We start from the raw sequence: 15,767 nt of genomic DNA on the forward strand, positions 1-15,767 counted from the left end.
TACTCGACCTCAGTGCAGCTTTTGACACCATTGATCATAGTATTCTTCTTCACAGATTAGAAAATGTAGTAGGAATTAAGGGTACAGCCCTCTCCTGTCTCAGATCCTATTTGACCAATCGGTATTAGCATGTAGACTTAAATAGTGATTATTCTGCATGTTCTCTAGTGGAGTTTGGTGTTCCACAAGGTTCAGTTTTCGGCCCACTGCTTTTTTCCCTTTACATGCTTCCTCTGGGCAACATAATCCGTAAGCATGGTATTAGTTTTCACTGTTATGCTGATGACACACAGTTATATGTCTTAGCAAAACCTGATAAGATAAACCAGCTTACTGAAGTTGAGCAATGTGTGCAGGACATAAAAAATTGGATCCTAATTAACTTCCTCCTGCTTAATCCAGATAGAACAGAATTTCTAGTCATACGACCACATACAGATAGAAGTAAGATTCTAAATCACTCTGTAACTTTAGATGGCCTTTCTGTTCCATCAAGTGCAACAGTAAAAGACCTCGGTGTGATTATAGATTCCAGCCTTTCATTTGAAGCTTATGTAGATAATATTACCAGGATAGCATTCTTTCACCTCAGAAATATTGCCAAGTCAAGAAATATATTGTCGCTAAACAATTCAGAAAAACTAGTTCATGCTTTTATCACCTTTAGGTTGGACTATTGTAATGCCCTACTGTATGGTTGTTCAGCTAGGTGCATAAACAAGCTTTAGCTAGTCCAGAATGCAGCAGCGAGAGTCCTCACTAGAACCAGAAGATATGAGCACATCACACCTATCTTATCTCTCTCTGTCGAGCTACACATGTCGTTCCTGAGCTGCCAGTGATCCAGACTCCCTCTGGCCTCCGGACCTGTCTGACCCATCCTGGTGCCCCACTTCTGGTTGGAGATCTCGTCACGTGGATGCCCCGTGTGTCTCTTTGGGATGCGTCTCGTGTCTGGGGATGGTTCACTTTACCTAAAAGACGGTTCTGGCCTCGACTGGTGTTGAGTCTGGTCTGAGGACTTGACCGTTCGATAGTTCAGGACTGGAACTTCATACAAATCTACCTAAGTTTTCAATAACTACCTGGACTTCATATTAACATTAATTAACATCAACTGTTATGCTGAACTGCCTGCCAACGAACACACAGTATGAATGCAGATCAATTCCTGCTTTCTGTTTCACCCAAATGAGGATGGGTTCCCTGTTGAGTCTGGTTCCTCTCAACGTTTCTTCCTACTACCATCTCAGGGAGTTTTTCCTTGCCACTGTCGCCCTCGGCTTGCTCACCAGGGACTATCTGACCATTTTGATTCAAACACATTCAAATTCCATACAAAATAATTCTTTTGATTGTGTAAAGCTGCTTTGGGACAATGCCAATTGTTAAAAGCGCTATACAAATAAATTTTGAATATTTTTTTTTTATTGAATAAATACTGCATGTATTTATTTTCTTTTTATTTGTGTGTAAGGTGTTTGTAAATCGTTCTCTGTTTATTTGTGCAACTTGTGTTATTTATCTGCAAACCGTGCGATTGTGCAACAGCAGTATTCCCTAGTGTTCACAGAATAATCAACCTTCTGTGCAGTGTGTGTGAGAGAAAGGGAGAGAGAGGGGGGGTCAGTGCGAGGTCACTTATCGGACCTTATTTGGGCATGTTGCAAATCAGTCAATCAATTAAACAATCAAAGTTTCTTTGCAGTTCAGCTGCAAGTCACGCGCGGCTGGCAAGCCATCTGTGACGCGCCTTTTCAGACGGCGGGAGCACGCGCGTCATACAGGCGCGAGACGCTGCGACGCAAGCCGGATTCACGTTGTATCACCTCCACACGTGCCCCCCGCCCCCTACCCCCCCCCCCCCCGCTTTGCACGGAGCACACGTTTCGAGGTGATACAACGTGGATACACGGAGCCTGTGGTGTTACCCCTAACGAGGTGCATTTGCAAAACCGAATTCCTGTCTAAAGCAGACGCTGTCTCGTTTCCTAAAGCCGAAAGGAATGACCAGATTAAGCTTGGGTGCTTTAAAAGCCTACTTTTCTTCACACCTTGGATTATAAAAAATCAAGTGAGCAGAAAAAGAAAAAAAAAATCTGCTTTTCGTTTTGGAGAGGTTTGTGTGTGTGTGTGCTGCTAATCTCATTAGGTTCCTATGGGGGGAAAAAAATCTCCTTCTGTCAAAGAGAGCGCATTGACGCAAGCAGCTTTGACGTCAGTAGCTGCAGTGAATGGGGGGAGAGCAGAGCGCCAAGAGCCTGTTGGACGGGAGTGTTCGTCAGTGGCATTAGTAAAGAATTCACTGAAAAGGCTAGCATTTGCACGATACCCTGATACGCAGAACGATAAATGCAGAAGTGCAATAAAACAGTGTGAATTTAAAAAAGGAAAGAAAAAATAATCCTCAAAGCATGATTTCCAAATCATGTAATTATTTACCAGCCCATGTTTTATTATTATTATTATTATTATGATTATTATGATTATGATAATTTTTTCATATTACTGGAGAACGGATTGCAAAAGCATTATTATTATTATTATTATTATTATTTCACGTGCAAAATCTGGGAGTGAGGACGCACAATTGATTCTATCTGATTCTTTCTCCCCCATGTCTCATTCAACAGGTGCCGCGCGCTTGCACAACTTCATACACGCCTGTAGGAATCCAGCAAGTTTGCACTTATCTTCCTGCGACGCGTCAAACGCTTATATGCTTCGTTTTCTTCTGCAGAAGATCATTAAAGATGCACTTTCTATGCGCGCACATAGATGGAACGGCTTGCGTAAAAGGCTGAAGTGAGGTTATCATTGAAGTCTGCAGCCTTGGCGCCGTTTGCGGGGGAGGCCACTGACGTCATTGGTTTGCGAACGGGAAAGCAACAACCACCCCTACACCGCTCCACACGCACACGCATATATCCATCCGTGCAAGCCTTTATTTACAGAAACTGATCGCCTTAAAAATCCCCGCTCTAACCAGTGGAAGTCCCTGAGAGTTGGCTGCTACAGGGAGATCACCGCTTGCGCTGCAAAGTTGAACTACTTGCAAAACCATGCCCGCTCGCTCAGTCCGCGTTTCCCTGGCAACTGGATCAGGCAGTTCGGCGGAGAGATTGATGAGGGTGCGCGCAACGCTGTTAATTCGCCGTCGGACCGTCGATACGTGCGCAAGAGCCAAAAAAGCAGCGACGCGGTGCACAGCGAGTTGGCTGGTGTGTCCATCTAAACTGAGCACACACGGATTTCCAAAAGCGTCACCCTGACGGCACAGGTGTCCCTGCATCTGTGAGGAAAATCAGTGAGCAGCTCTGACTTGCCACTGAGCTATAAAGTCGGTTCAAACACACGCAAAACAAAGATGTTCAGAGCATCCTTCTGGCATTTCAATCCACAAACCTAGAGAAAGCTCTATATCTATCAGTAATTCACAGCTGACCATGCAAATGAACGCTATGGACACGCCAGAGTGGAGCAGCAGAATAAAAGAGCGACCGTGCGCGTGGATGCGCGTGCCGAAACGAGCGGGAGCGCGAGACTTTAGCCGTGCGTTATCGTGGACGTGTACTTTTCTCCTGCTTCAGTATAATCCCGGGCACACGTGATCCGAGCGGGTCACTTCGCAGAGGTATTCCATCAACATCATTTGTCTGGTGAAGCTTGTTTTTGAGCAATAGAAATAAGGGAGGTGAAGTCTTTTATTTTTGAGTGCGTTCTCGCGCTCTAAACGTGTGCGCTGCTGCCAACTTTTTCCCCCGAGCGCGCCGATTTTTTTGGACGGGGGAAACCGCTGGAGTCTGAATGCACGCAGTCGCGGTGCGCGGAGCTCTCCTAACGCATGTGCATAACTGCACAGTCCAGAGTGCCTCGCTTTCATTCACGTCTCCCGTTCGAGCTCAGAGGGCATTTCCAAAACATCGTGTCCTACCCAGAACACCCAATGTCGAAGAAACGCAAAACTCCCGACGACGACGGAGGAGGAGGAGGAGGAAGAGGAGCGCTCGCGAGAGCAGAGGATTTCCCGCGTTCAAGCTGCGCTGACCAAGGTATGAAAACTCGAACCTTGAACCTTTACTGGGTGGTTTGACTCAAAGGGATGAGCAGTCCGCAGTGATACTGATCATTAAAAAAAATGCACGTACATGTTGATTAAAACTGATCATGGACAAGGGCACAAGATTAATGGATTTCCATTCAATCAAATGTACTAACTCATCTATTCAGGTTTGGTAGAGGACTAGCACATGGAGTACACTTTGAGAAAGGAAAATGTTAGAATGATTGAAATCTTATCAATAACAGGTATCATGAATAGGCCTAGACAGTGACGAAGGCTTTGAACGGCTCTTGCATGCCTACATTTCAGCCGAGATGGGGTTTAATAACTCCATGGAGCAAAATATACGATATGTTTCTGTAATTCTCCATATCGTAACACATCATTTGAATGTTAAATGAGCCAACGCAAGCTTGATCCTGAGCTTGTGTCTCTGTCTGTGTGGAGTTTTGCCTGTTCTTCCTGTGTTTCTTTGGTTTTCCTCCAGGTTCACTGGTTTCCTCTCATCTCTTAATAACATACAAGTAATTGGATTGGCAATGCAAAATTGCCTCTTGTTGTAAACAAGCATATGAATGTGTGTATAGTGTGTGTGTGCATGGGGCCTGCGAAAGACAGACGACCCTTCTCTGGTGTAATCTTCCACCTTGCACCAAACATTCCTTGGACAGGCTCCGGACCCACTGTGACCAGATAATGTGGTTACTGAAGATGAAAGAATGAATAAATTATGAATGAATGCATGAATAAATGTGTTGATTAACCGTCACTCAGATCCAGTCAGTATTAAGGAACATACTTAATATACGTAAATGTATTTTTTCAAGCTAAAAGTACCCAAGCAACAGACAAACTCGTAAACATTTATGAAAATGGCTGTAGATGCTCAATAATCACACACTGCCTGACCAAAGAAAATATCCCTGTTTAAATTTAAATAAGCAAATACCTAAGACAGATTGATTTCATTATTACTACAGTGATCAATATGTTTCAGCTGTAACAATTCTTTTAGCCCTAACTGATTCAGTGAGTAGCTTCTCATTTCTTAAATAATCATGTCAAAAGATGTAACCTGTGGTCAGATGAAATAATATTACTTTATTGTAAAATTATTGTTAAATTATTGGCCTACCTCAAGCAAAGAAAACTACTAAGGAGAAGCCTGATGCATATTTAGTCGGCAGTGTTATGATCTGGGGTTGCTTCAGTTGGTCAGGTCTAGACTCAGTAAAATTATGTGGCAATAAAATAAAGTCAGCTGATGACCTGAATGTACTGAATGACCAGTTTATCACTTCAGTGCTATTTTTCTTCATTTGTGTCCTGATGACGCAGGCATGTAGCAGAACAAAAATGTCACAAGATTCATCTGGCCCAAACTGAGAAGGAGTGGTTTTGGGAGCCTTGGAAATCATTTTCATACATGAATTGGCCACCACAGGGTCCTGATCTTAATGCAAGTTTTTGGTCATTGGTGCTAGAAAAGACTTAATGGAGTGGGTTGACTATTCCATCAAGATATCAACCAGTCTCAGAAATAAATGTTTTGACATTGTGTAAGATCATTTATACATGGATGTTTTCCCCCAGTCCGCGTATTATCATCATCATAGTAGAATGCATCCACTGTAGCTGTATGGCATTACAGGCAAGCCCCAGACAATATGAAAGTTCTACATTAAATGCAGTCTGCAATTTGCAACAGAAATGGACAGATTGATATATTATTTATAAAGAAAAAGCTCAACTACTGCTATGATACTAAAACGTTGTTAGGCTGTTAGCATTGCTAGTTCTGGCTAGCTTCTTCCCATCACTGCTGACTTTAACTTTGAACATAAAGTATAGTAGAAAATTAAAAAAAGTAGTGTCAAGGTCCTTCATGAAAGTGTGTAGCACTGTTTAACATTTACATATTAATAATAGTATGCCCTGCATGCACAATCCATTTTAGTCACATGACCCTGTCTGCTATGTGGACATAAAGTAATATCCAAGGCTGGCACAATCAGGCCTTAGCATAAAAGGGAGTCTGGCTGAGTTGTTTGCACACATTGTGTGACCCCACATGAATGTTCTTAAGAATCGTAGCCAGGTTGTGTGTCTCCCTTGGCTGGGATGCAGGGAGAAGAGGGCACTTCCTTTGGCCTGTAGAGCATGGCATCTGGGCATTTACATGAAATACTGCACGTACAATACATGCAAGTTTATAAATGTCTTTAACAAATAAAGTACATTTTAAATAAGATAGAATAAAAGTCAACATAACATAATACAGAAAAGCCTAATAGAGATTGTGCCCTCCATTGTCCTTGCTAGCATTAAAAATAGATTGTGCCTGGTGAAACCTGTCATACAAAGCAGCCTCGCAAAAATGCAGTCTCTGGTCAACAGCTACATGTAGAAGTCTTGCTTCTTTTTCTCATCGAATCCTTATACTTCATGCTTTTTTGTGGCCTGGAGAAGGAGTGGAGGCTTAGAAAGAGATCCATTGAGATTCATATCAGGAGCCACAAAAGCCTTTTTGTCTGTCTAACTGAAGCAAAGCCTCGACCTGTCCATGAGAGGAACTCTCCCCAGGTTGCAGACCAAAATCAGCCTTGTTTCTCACGAATGGTGAGACACTGTAGCCAGGTTTAATCACAGACTAAACATGATCATGAGTGCTTTCACAACCCAAAGTAAAGGAAATGGCAACAAGAACTAATTAACTTAACATACTTCAATGTCCTGTTTACTGAAAAGATGATTAAAGGTTAGGAATGGTTTACAGGGCTCAGATTACATAGCAATATGATGTTCATGCAGTATAAAGTTCCTTGTTATAGTGGATTGCATTTGTTTGGCAAGACTGGTTAGTAAAATACCTGGATCACCCCAGCTACTTATCAGACTCTTAATGATTCTTTTATATCACAATATCATAATCTTCTAAATTTTTTGAAGATATTTTGTATGTTTTAGACAATGCGTCAGTGGCAAAATATATAAAATATGTATATGGTGGCATTAATGTTCCATACCTTTGCGTTTTTGCAAAGCAAAGCTTAAATTAAAAGTTTGGCTAAAAGAATTGGTCAGTTGGAATAACAGTTGCCAGTAAACAACTGCAGTTTTAGTCAGATAATCATTTAGGGAAGAAAATGTTTAGATGTTCCAGTGCTCTCTCTGGCTACCTTACACTTTGTAAACCAGTTTAACAACTACTCGGTTCAGTAATAGCATTTAAAGTGAATTGAAGTCTAATCCATTTCATGTCATCATAAATATAGAAATTTAAATGGTTGAAAATAATATATGTCGTAGGTGTGTTAATTAAGAATCCATAAAACAATAATTCCAATAATTATAAATCCATAAATTCTTTTTTTTTTTTTTTTTTCTCTCCTTCCCCCCCCCCTTTCTTTTTTTTTTTTTTTTTTTTTTCTCTCCTTCCCCCCCCTTTTTTTTTTTTTTTTTTTTTTTTTTAACTCTCTCTTCTCTTTTTTTGGTCCCCGGTCTTGTCTGTTATAATATGGGAAACAAACTAAATAAATAAATAAATAAATAAATATTAAAAAAAAAAAAAAAAAAAAAAAAATGGCTGTGAATGATGATAGAACAGCTACACATACTCTCTGCTATGTGTTATCTGTGATACTGACAGGCCGGGAAAAAAAAAAAAAAAAAAAAAAAAAAAAAAAAAAAAAAAGAATCCATAAAACAGAATTTTCAGCCAGATTATTAGGGGAAAATTTATTGTGATGGTTTTTAGTTAGTAACCTAGTAACCCAATGTAAGGATCTGTCAAATGTCAGAAACTTCAAAGCACTTTTGGATAAGAGCATCAGCAAAATGCCTAAATGTAAATGTTATTGACATTTATTTACAGTTGAAGATGGTGGCCTTCCATATTTTGCACATATTCTGTATCGCCCATGGCTGTACTGCAAACAGAGGTTTGGAATGAGTTGTGCAGAATAAGAGGTGTTCAGGCCTCAGGTGGGCCATATTATAGAATGGTGACAGAGGGAACGCTAAAATAGCAACTCCCTTTAGATGTTATCTGTAAAGAAGGCCGGCCACTGATTAGCCTGGTTACTTAGGCTTATATTTGCCTGACATTTATATTCATATAAGTTCGATATGTTTTCTTGCCTGATTTCTCTGATTTGGCATGGATGACCACTCTCCTCCTTTTTAGCCAGGATGGGGACCGTCTTTGGCTAAGTTGCATTGTTCAAATATTTACTATCCGACAACTGATGGAATGAAGAGTCAGATGCAGAATGCAGACTGCCATTGTTTTCATTGATTTTAAATCTGCTTTTGACTGCGTGCACCCTGAGGAGAGCAATGGAGACGGAACATGTGCTGCCAAAGATCATCAGGCTTCTTCAAGCTACTTCATCCTATTCCGCATAGACAGCCTTGCCGAGTCTTACTGCATGATGATCAATGCAAATAGGACCAACGTTATGACCACAGGTGGATCCCCAGCAAAGGTCCACCTTAACGAGGTCCTAATCGAGCAGGTCCAAAAGTTTAAATACCTAGCATTGCTTGTGCAGGAGAAAGGCGTCAGCCACAGAGATCCACAACAGAATCAGTAAGGCAATGGCAGTGTTTCGTCGCTCAAATGGTACCTTTGGAAGAAGACCAATATTACAACTAAAACCAAAGTTCGCCTCTTTTGAACTTGAATACTGCCTATTTTGGAAAGCAGAGATAAATAAGCTTGTGGTGTTCCGGACGAAAAGCCTTCATTTTATTCTGGGCGTATCTTTATTGGACCATCACCAAAAAGAAACAACTCGAATCCGGTGCGACTATCAACCGGCAGTCGAAGACCAAATCACAGACTCTGATGGTTTGGCCACATCTGCAGAATGAACATGTGTAAAGAGAGCGGCTGCACCACTGGAGGGTCCAACGAGCAGCATCATAGAAAACTTGGATCAAACAAATTAAAGAAGATCTGAAGATCAGAACCACCCTGTCCAGGGTGTACCCTGCCTTGTGGCCTAAGCCTACTGGGATAGGCTCCAGGTCCCCGTGACCCTGAATACAGGATAAAGCGGTATGGAAGAAGAGTGAGTGAGTGAGTGAGTGAGTGAATAAAGATCAGAACCAACAACTGACCATTGGTAAGGCCAAGTGTAAGGCTGCAGTCCGACAAGAGTGAAAGAGGATAGTGAATGTTGTGTGAAATTCACCGGCACCCACAGTGTGGTATTGGCTGAGAGGACGACTCGATCTACCAACCAATAACTATGGATAAAAGAAAAAGACGATAGGTCTGTTCTTACAAAATAAATAAAAAAGATTAAAATTATTAGGGATGCACCATGGGGATCTCCTTTAACAACCCCACATACACAAGTATCATATTGCTTTTTTACAACAGTTTTTAATTTTACATTTGTAGACATCAGACTGTGTTTTTAAATTTGTGTTCTCTCATTTTTACTAACTCATTCACACATTTACTCTATCATATATTATAGTATCGTCTATACCACTTTTTTTGTATACAGGGCCTTGGAGCCTATTTCAGGAGTCTTAAGGCATGAGGCGGGGTACAAGCTCACACTATCTTTCACACACTATGGGCAATTTATAAATGCCAGTTAGCCTAATCTGCATGTCTTTGGACTGTGGGAGGAAACCCATCAAGCACATGGAGAACATGCAAACTCTATGCAGACAAACCAGAGGCAGGAATCGAACCCGGAGCCTGGAGGTGTGGGGCGACAGTGCTAACTACTAAGTCACTATGCTGCCATTGTCACGTTACGTCCACAGCTCAAGTAAGGTCATGATCACCTGTACACTCCACACCTGCTCCATGTTTTTCACCACCTTATTCATTGCTCCAAACACAACTGTTCTCAATTCTGGATCATCGCAGGTCGTTAACAAGCCATTAGACAACAGTTCTTCGCTAGATTATTGAGTGCTATCCATGCCCAGTATTCCAGCGTTTCTTTCTGCTTTGATCTTCTGGATCTCAACCACGCTCTGTTTTCACGACCTCATTTTTGTCACCTCCTGCAAACATCGTGTTCAACACTTCGTGGAGGCCATTCAGAGAAACAGGGAGCTCCACTGACTGAAGATTCCAGATTCCCCACTGCTAGATGTACTCCTTTATGGGCGAAATGAGAAAGGTTTGAGATTGTTCATTGACAGGGCATCAGGTGGCGACTCAAATACTTGATCAGTCTCTGACTATGCCATTGATTTCTTGATTTCCAAACGTAAATAATTCTTTTGATTGTGTAAAGCTGCTTTGTAAAAATGACAAATTTTAAAAGCGCTATACAAATAAAATTGAATAGAATTTCCAGATTCTGACCCCCTCTTGTGGTTGGGATGATCGGGCACTCTTCAACACATTCCTTCACGGACTCTCTGACCCAGTCAAAGATGTGTTAGCAGCCCGAGAGCTCCCTTCTGACCTTCGGGAACTCATTGATCTGGCAACGAGTACCACGTTCGCAAACAAACCCGAAACCAGTAGTATTCTATTTTTTTTTTCTATTTTTTTTTTACTTTTATTCTGTTGTTTCTTAATTTTTAGTTTTGTACTGTCCACTTTCTGCTGTGGCAAAACAAATTTCCCACATGGGAATAAGTGGGACTAATAAAGGTTTATCTTATCTTATCTTATCTTATCTTAACTTATAATCAGGTCCTCAATGTAACCGCTTTTAAGCCAGCCCCCACCTATGGTTAAGACTGCATAATCCTCACATCGACTGGACAAGTAGAAGCATTCTGGATTAGAGTCCTACTTGCCACTCCTCATGCCTCCATTCTTCCACTACCAGAAGGGTCTTGGCCACCCCGCTGAAGAAGATCGCTAAACTAAAGTCCCCGCCGAGTGTCACAATCTTCACCAGGTGTTCAGCAAGTCACGTATCATCTCATTACCTCCTCATCGTCTTTATGACTGTGCCATCAACCCCTTCTGGCACTACTCCACCTAAAGGGCAACTCTACTCTCTCTCACCTCCCGAGAGAGAACCCATGGAACAATATATCTCTGAGTCACTTACAGCTGGAATCATCTGCCCTTTTCCTCCCTCGCATGGGCGGGCTTCTTCTTTGTGGAAAAAAGGACCCTTAGATTGTGCATTGATTATAGGGGGCTTAAAAGATCATGGTCCAAGAACCACTACCCGCTTCCTCTTATGTCCCCTGCAATTGACTTACTTCAAGATGCCCCCACTTTTTCTAAGTTAGATCTAAGAAATGCCTACCACCTGGTCCGGATAAGAGAAGGTGATGAGTGGAAAACTGCAATTACCCTCACGGGTCATTATGAGTACTTTTGATTTAACCAATGCACCGGCAATCTTTCAGGCGCTCATTAATGCTGTTTTCAGAGACTTTCTCAATGCTGTTGTGTTTGCTTACCTCGACGACATTCTAATCTTTCCCGCGCCCTAGAGTAACATAAGCTTTGCATGCGTCACCTGCTGAAAAATAAACTATGTCAAGGCTGAGAAATGTGAGTTTCACCGTGAGCCCACCTCCTTCCTGGGGTATGCCATTTCACCAGCAGACATCCAGACGGACCCAGATTGGCGAGAGGTGTGGGAGACGTGCTCTCTCAAAGAACACCAATGGACAGCAACCTTCACCCATGCTCATTCTTTTCTCTGCGGCTCACGAGAACAGAACTACGACATTAGGGATTGTGAGTTGCTAGAAATTAAGCTAGCCCTCGAAGAATGGAGACACTGGTTGGAAGCAGCTAAACACCCATTTTTTGTTTAGACTTGTTTGGTCACAAGGCTTTTTGTCTCCAAACGACATTAGGGATTGTGAGTTGCTAGAAATTAAGCTAGCCCTCGAAGAATGGAGACACTGGTTGGAAGCAGCTAAACACCCATTTTTTGTTTAGACTTGTTTGGTCACAAGGCTTTTTGTCTCGCGTTACAGTCTTTCGACCACAAGCTCTGATCACGGACTTTCTCGGTTCTTCAGTTCTGACCCCCGCCTGTTCCTCGACCACAAGCTACCGCTTTGGATCAGTCACTCTGTCTGATTCTTCTGATTCGCCCTAGAGTAACATAAGCTTTGCATGCGTCACCTGCTGAAAAATAAACTATGTCAAGGCTGAGAAATGTGAGTTTCACCGTGAGCCCACCTCCTTCCTGGGGTATGCCATTTCACCAGCAGACATCCAGACGGACCCAGATTGGCGAGAGGTGTGGGAGACGTGCTCTCTCAAAGAACACCAATGGACAGCAACCTTCACCCATGCTCATTCTTTTCTCTGCGGCTCACGAGAACAGAACTACGACATTAGGGATTGTGAGTTGCTAGAAATTAAGCTAGCCCTCGAAGAATGGAGACACTGGTTGGAAGCAGCTAAACACCCATTTTTTGTTTAGACTTGTTTGGTCACAAGGCTTTTTGTCTCGCGTTACAGTCTTTCGACCACAAGCTCTGATCACGGACTTTCTCGGTTCTTCAGTTCTGACCCCCGCCTGTTCCTCGACCACAAGCTACCGCTTTGGATCAGTCACTCTGTCTGATTCTTCTGCCTTGCTTCGCGGGATTGTGACCGCCTGCAAACATCGTGTTAATTTTCTACAAGTGCCGACTCAAGACTTCCCATTCTCGCCAAAGAGCCCAATCAGAGAAACAGTAAGCACTCGCTCGGCACTTCCGCATTCTCACCACGGACCTCATTGATTGAAAGTGTGCACTCACTCTCTACACCTGCCGGCTCAACACTTTCACATTCTCATAAAGGGTTTTGGAGTTAAACGTTTCTTCACTTCCTAGCGAAGCTGACTGACAGGCCGTTTGCTCATGAATTTGTAACATGAAGGCAATATTTCATGCTAAGTCATACATTAAGATATTATATACTGCATACCACGTGCACACATCTCCGTATATGCCCGGTCAATAAAAATGAGCCATGAGAGGGTTTTGTGGGGAAAATTCAAAATTCATTCCAAATTCAATTCCATTTTCAATCGTTTTATCTACTCCTAGATGGCCCACCATTGAGTTATGAAGAACTGTCTGGAACAACACAGCAGCTTTATGGAACACAGCAGCATTTTGGGACCAACAACTTTGTTATCTCCTCTTTTGTTTGAGTTCCCTTTAACAATCAGTGGAATGTTTAAGTTTCTGGTCATGCAATTGCTCAAGAAGGACATCCAGGAGAGGGGAATCCCCATTAAGGGAAAAAAAGGTAGAGTTCCCTCATTCTTGTTGTCCCCCAGATATGAAGCTGACATTAACGGACCCAGCACTCCTGCCCAGCCAATATAGGTCCACTGCCTATCTTTAAGATGCAATTACAAGTAATTCACCGACTAAAATAGAAAATACAGCAGCTCAAGGAAAGCCTCATTGAGGGGTCTTAGTCATCTTAGTAAGCGTGATATGGACCACACTGGCCACTGGTCTTCAGCCTGGCCTCAGAGCAGGCACTGAAAGCACTGTGCCTGCTGGGCCGTGAGTTGGAGGAGCTCCCAGTATTGAGCTTGGGGTTTTGAAGAAGGTTCAAAAGAAGAGGGTTTTGACAAGCTTGGCAAATGGCAAGGACTACGAAGTTAATTATGCTTCACTCCCAGGTTTCGTCAACAGTGTATGATTTCTTGTGAGGTTTGAGTGATGAAGGGCTGGAAACAGACCCTGATAACATCATTTCTTTTCCAATCTTTGCTTTTCAACAGTCTAGTGCATGCAGACTCCCAGACCAACACATGTTTTTGACTGTATGTTGGTAGTCAACGCAAAAGAACACCAAAAAATTTAAATGCTGATGGGCCAAGGGTAGAATGCATTACATGTTGCCTGCTGGTTGCCTACATGTTGCAATAAAAGGGCTACGTGAATGTACTGAATGACCAGGTTATCCCATTCATGCATTTTTTCTTTAAAAAATTACTGGTATATTTCTCTATAAAAGCAGGACAAATAATTTAGGGACACAATGTTTTGAGAAACATATGTGTTCGTTGGATTGAACAAAAACTTGTATAGCAGGAGTATAGTGTTACAGAGCTATGGCTAATCCTACATTCACCCTTGTTTAAAACATTTGTGTGACATCACATACCCCATGGCAGCAGAATAATTATCTTGACTTAAGCCACCAAAACTCTTCATAATTATATGCTTACTTATTATTCTATTCAAAAGCTCCTAACCATTATAGGCCTGACAGACTGTGACATACAATCATAATACATTTGAACAGTGGTCTTGTTTAGTAATAGTATGTCTGCAGTTTTTTCAGATCAGTTGGACTTGTTCCAAAAAATGAAAATGCCTCTTCAATCTAAAAACGATTGTTCGAGCAGATAATTGTCATAATATGCGTGGCAGTGCCAATTCAGATCACTTAAATCCAAATAGATTCTGGTCTATTCAATTCAGTTCTATTCAGCTGAAGTGAATTTTAGTTCAGTGCTGTGATTTGCTGAAATCAAATTACAATAAGTGTATAAAATAATCCTGCTGAGATTATGCCCTGAGGTAGGAGCTACAAAAAAGTACAGAAAATTCCAGACAAAGAATCAGGAGAAACAGCCTGGCGTAAGGTATAACATTACAGGGCACCGTATAAAACAAATCCAGCTTAATAAGCAGTGAGTCTGTGGATCACCATTATTGTTGATTCTGTTAATTCTTCTCTAGCTGCATTCTCTATTATATATTAAGTGCAGATTGAAGGTGACAAGCAAGGTTTATCAAGAAGAATATTGTCATTCATTGTATCAGTGGCTGCATTGATCTCAAGCAATACACACAAAGAAGCAGGCTTGATAGTTATGCATTAGCAGCTTATTTATTACCATAACCATTTTGTCTCTGTACTGACATGAAACCTAAATATGAAATACACTATATGAGATTTCTGAGTTCAGATGCATATATTGGATAAGAAGGCCTGGCTTGCAGTCTCCGCTTTAATTCATCCCAAACATGTGCTATCAGGTTGAGGTCAGCACTCTGTGCAGGCCAGTCAAGTTCTTCCACACCAAACTCGCTCATCCATGGCTTGGATCTTGCTTTTTGCACTGGTGGCAAGTCATGTTGGAACAGGAAGGGGCTTTCCCAAACTGTTCCCACAAGGTTGGGAGCATAAAATTGTTCAATATTTCTTGGTATGCTAAAACATTAAACGTTTCTTTCCCTGGAAGTAAGAGGTCAAGCCCTCCTGAAAAGCAACACATCATAATCCCCGCTCCACCAAACAGACAAGTACCGTTCTCCTGGCAACCTCCCAACCCAGACTCGTCCATCGAATTGCCAGTCAGAGAAGTGTGATTTATCACTTCAGAGAACATTTCTCCATTGCTGTAGAGTCCAGTAGTGGCGTACTTTACACAACTGCACCCAATGCTTTGCATTGCACTTGGTGATAAGGCTTGGATGCAGCCATGGGAACCCATTCCACGAAGCTCTCTGAGCACTGTTCTTGATGCGTCTCAGCATCCGCTGAACCCGCTCTTTGATTTTACGTGGCCTATCACTTCAGGATTGAGTTGCTGTCGTTCCCAGTCGCTTCCACTTTGTTATAATTCAGTTGAATACGGAATATTCAGTAGCGAGAAAATTTCAGGACTGGACTTATTGTACCGGTGGCATCCTATCACGGTACCACACTGGAGTTCACCGAGCTCCTGACAGTGACCCATTCCTTCACAAATGTTTGTAGATGCGGTCTGCATTTCTAGGT

General features: G+C 42.1%; 1 protein-coding gene across 3 annotated transcripts in view; it reads left to right on the forward strand.

Annotated features, from left to right (window-relative positions):
• The first annotated feature begins 3,833 nt into the window (after window positions 1-3,833).
• pde10a (phosphodiesterase 10A) overlaps window positions 3,834-15,767 on the forward strand; it is a 118,487-nt gene continuing 106,553 nt past the window's right edge. For all 3 annotated transcript variants that reach the window (XM_053501875.1, XM_053501876.1, XM_053501877.1), the window contains exon 1: window positions 3,834-4,052. In XM_053501875.1, the coding sequence (XP_053357850.1) occupies window positions 3,845-4,052 (208 nt within the window). In that variant the 5' untranslated portion in view covers window positions 3,834-3,844. The remainder of the gene's footprint in view (window positions 4,053-15,767) is intronic.

Source organism: Clarias gariepinus, chromosome 8, assembly GCF_024256425.1.
Source record: "Clarias gariepinus isolate MV-2021 ecotype Netherlands chromosome 8, CGAR_prim_01v2, whole genome shotgun sequence".
Taxonomy (NCBI): domain Eukaryota; kingdom Metazoa; phylum Chordata; class Actinopteri; order Siluriformes; family Clariidae; genus Clarias; species Clarias gariepinus.